Below are 585 nucleotides of genomic sequence, written 5' to 3' on the forward strand. Positions count from 1 at the left end.
AAAAATACACAATATAAGTATATTGTATTTTACATGTAAATAATCAGAAAAAGAACAATTTAAAAACAATAAAAAAAAACATATCATAGTAAAACCAATACCTTCTCAGCTTCGCATCGAAGCTAAAATTGTTAGTTTTATAACTGATTATTAATAATAAAAAAAAATTCATTTTAATTTAATATTATTGACAAATAATAATAAATAACATATACATACTGTATATTTTGGTAAAACTTTAGAAACAAGTAATTATGACTTACGTAATTGACTTTGATGATTTTCGGATATTACGTTCACCATCAAAATCCACTGTCATTGGTTCACTTGCACAAGTATAACAAATATTTTCAATTATGGATCTTTAATTATAAACACAGGATAATTCATTAAGTAAAGATCCGTTTGCGTTTTAAATTCAATTAAAGATTTGGATTTAAAAAAAGAAATTCTTTTAATGAGATCAGACCCTCGTCTATACCAATTTATTAATTATTACGGATAGAAAACTTACCAAAAGCAATTAATTTAAAATTTTTCCTTTGATAAATTGGATAAATAAAAAAATTACGCATCCTATAATAT

The 585-nt window shown here is 22.4% G+C and overlaps 1 protein-coding gene across 1 annotated transcript in view; it reads right to left on the minus strand.

Annotated features, from left to right (window-relative positions):
• LOC126896020 (protein disulfide-isomerase A6 homolog) overlaps positions 1–319 on the minus strand; it is a 2,213-nt gene extending 1,894 nt beyond the window's left edge. The window contains exon 1 of the mRNA XM_050668432.1: positions 264–319. Within this exon, the coding sequence (XP_050524389.1) occupies positions 264–319 (56 nt within the window). The remainder of the gene's footprint in view (positions 1–263) is intronic.
• Between the last annotated feature and the right edge of the window lie 266 nt (positions 320–585).

This window comes from Daktulosphaira vitifoliae, unplaced genomic scaffold, assembly GCF_025091365.1.
Source record: "Daktulosphaira vitifoliae isolate Bord-2020 unplaced genomic scaffold, ASM2509136v1 Scaffold_1, whole genome shotgun sequence".
In the NCBI taxonomy this organism is placed as follows: Eukaryota; Metazoa; Arthropoda; class Insecta; order Hemiptera; family Phylloxeridae; genus Daktulosphaira; species Daktulosphaira vitifoliae.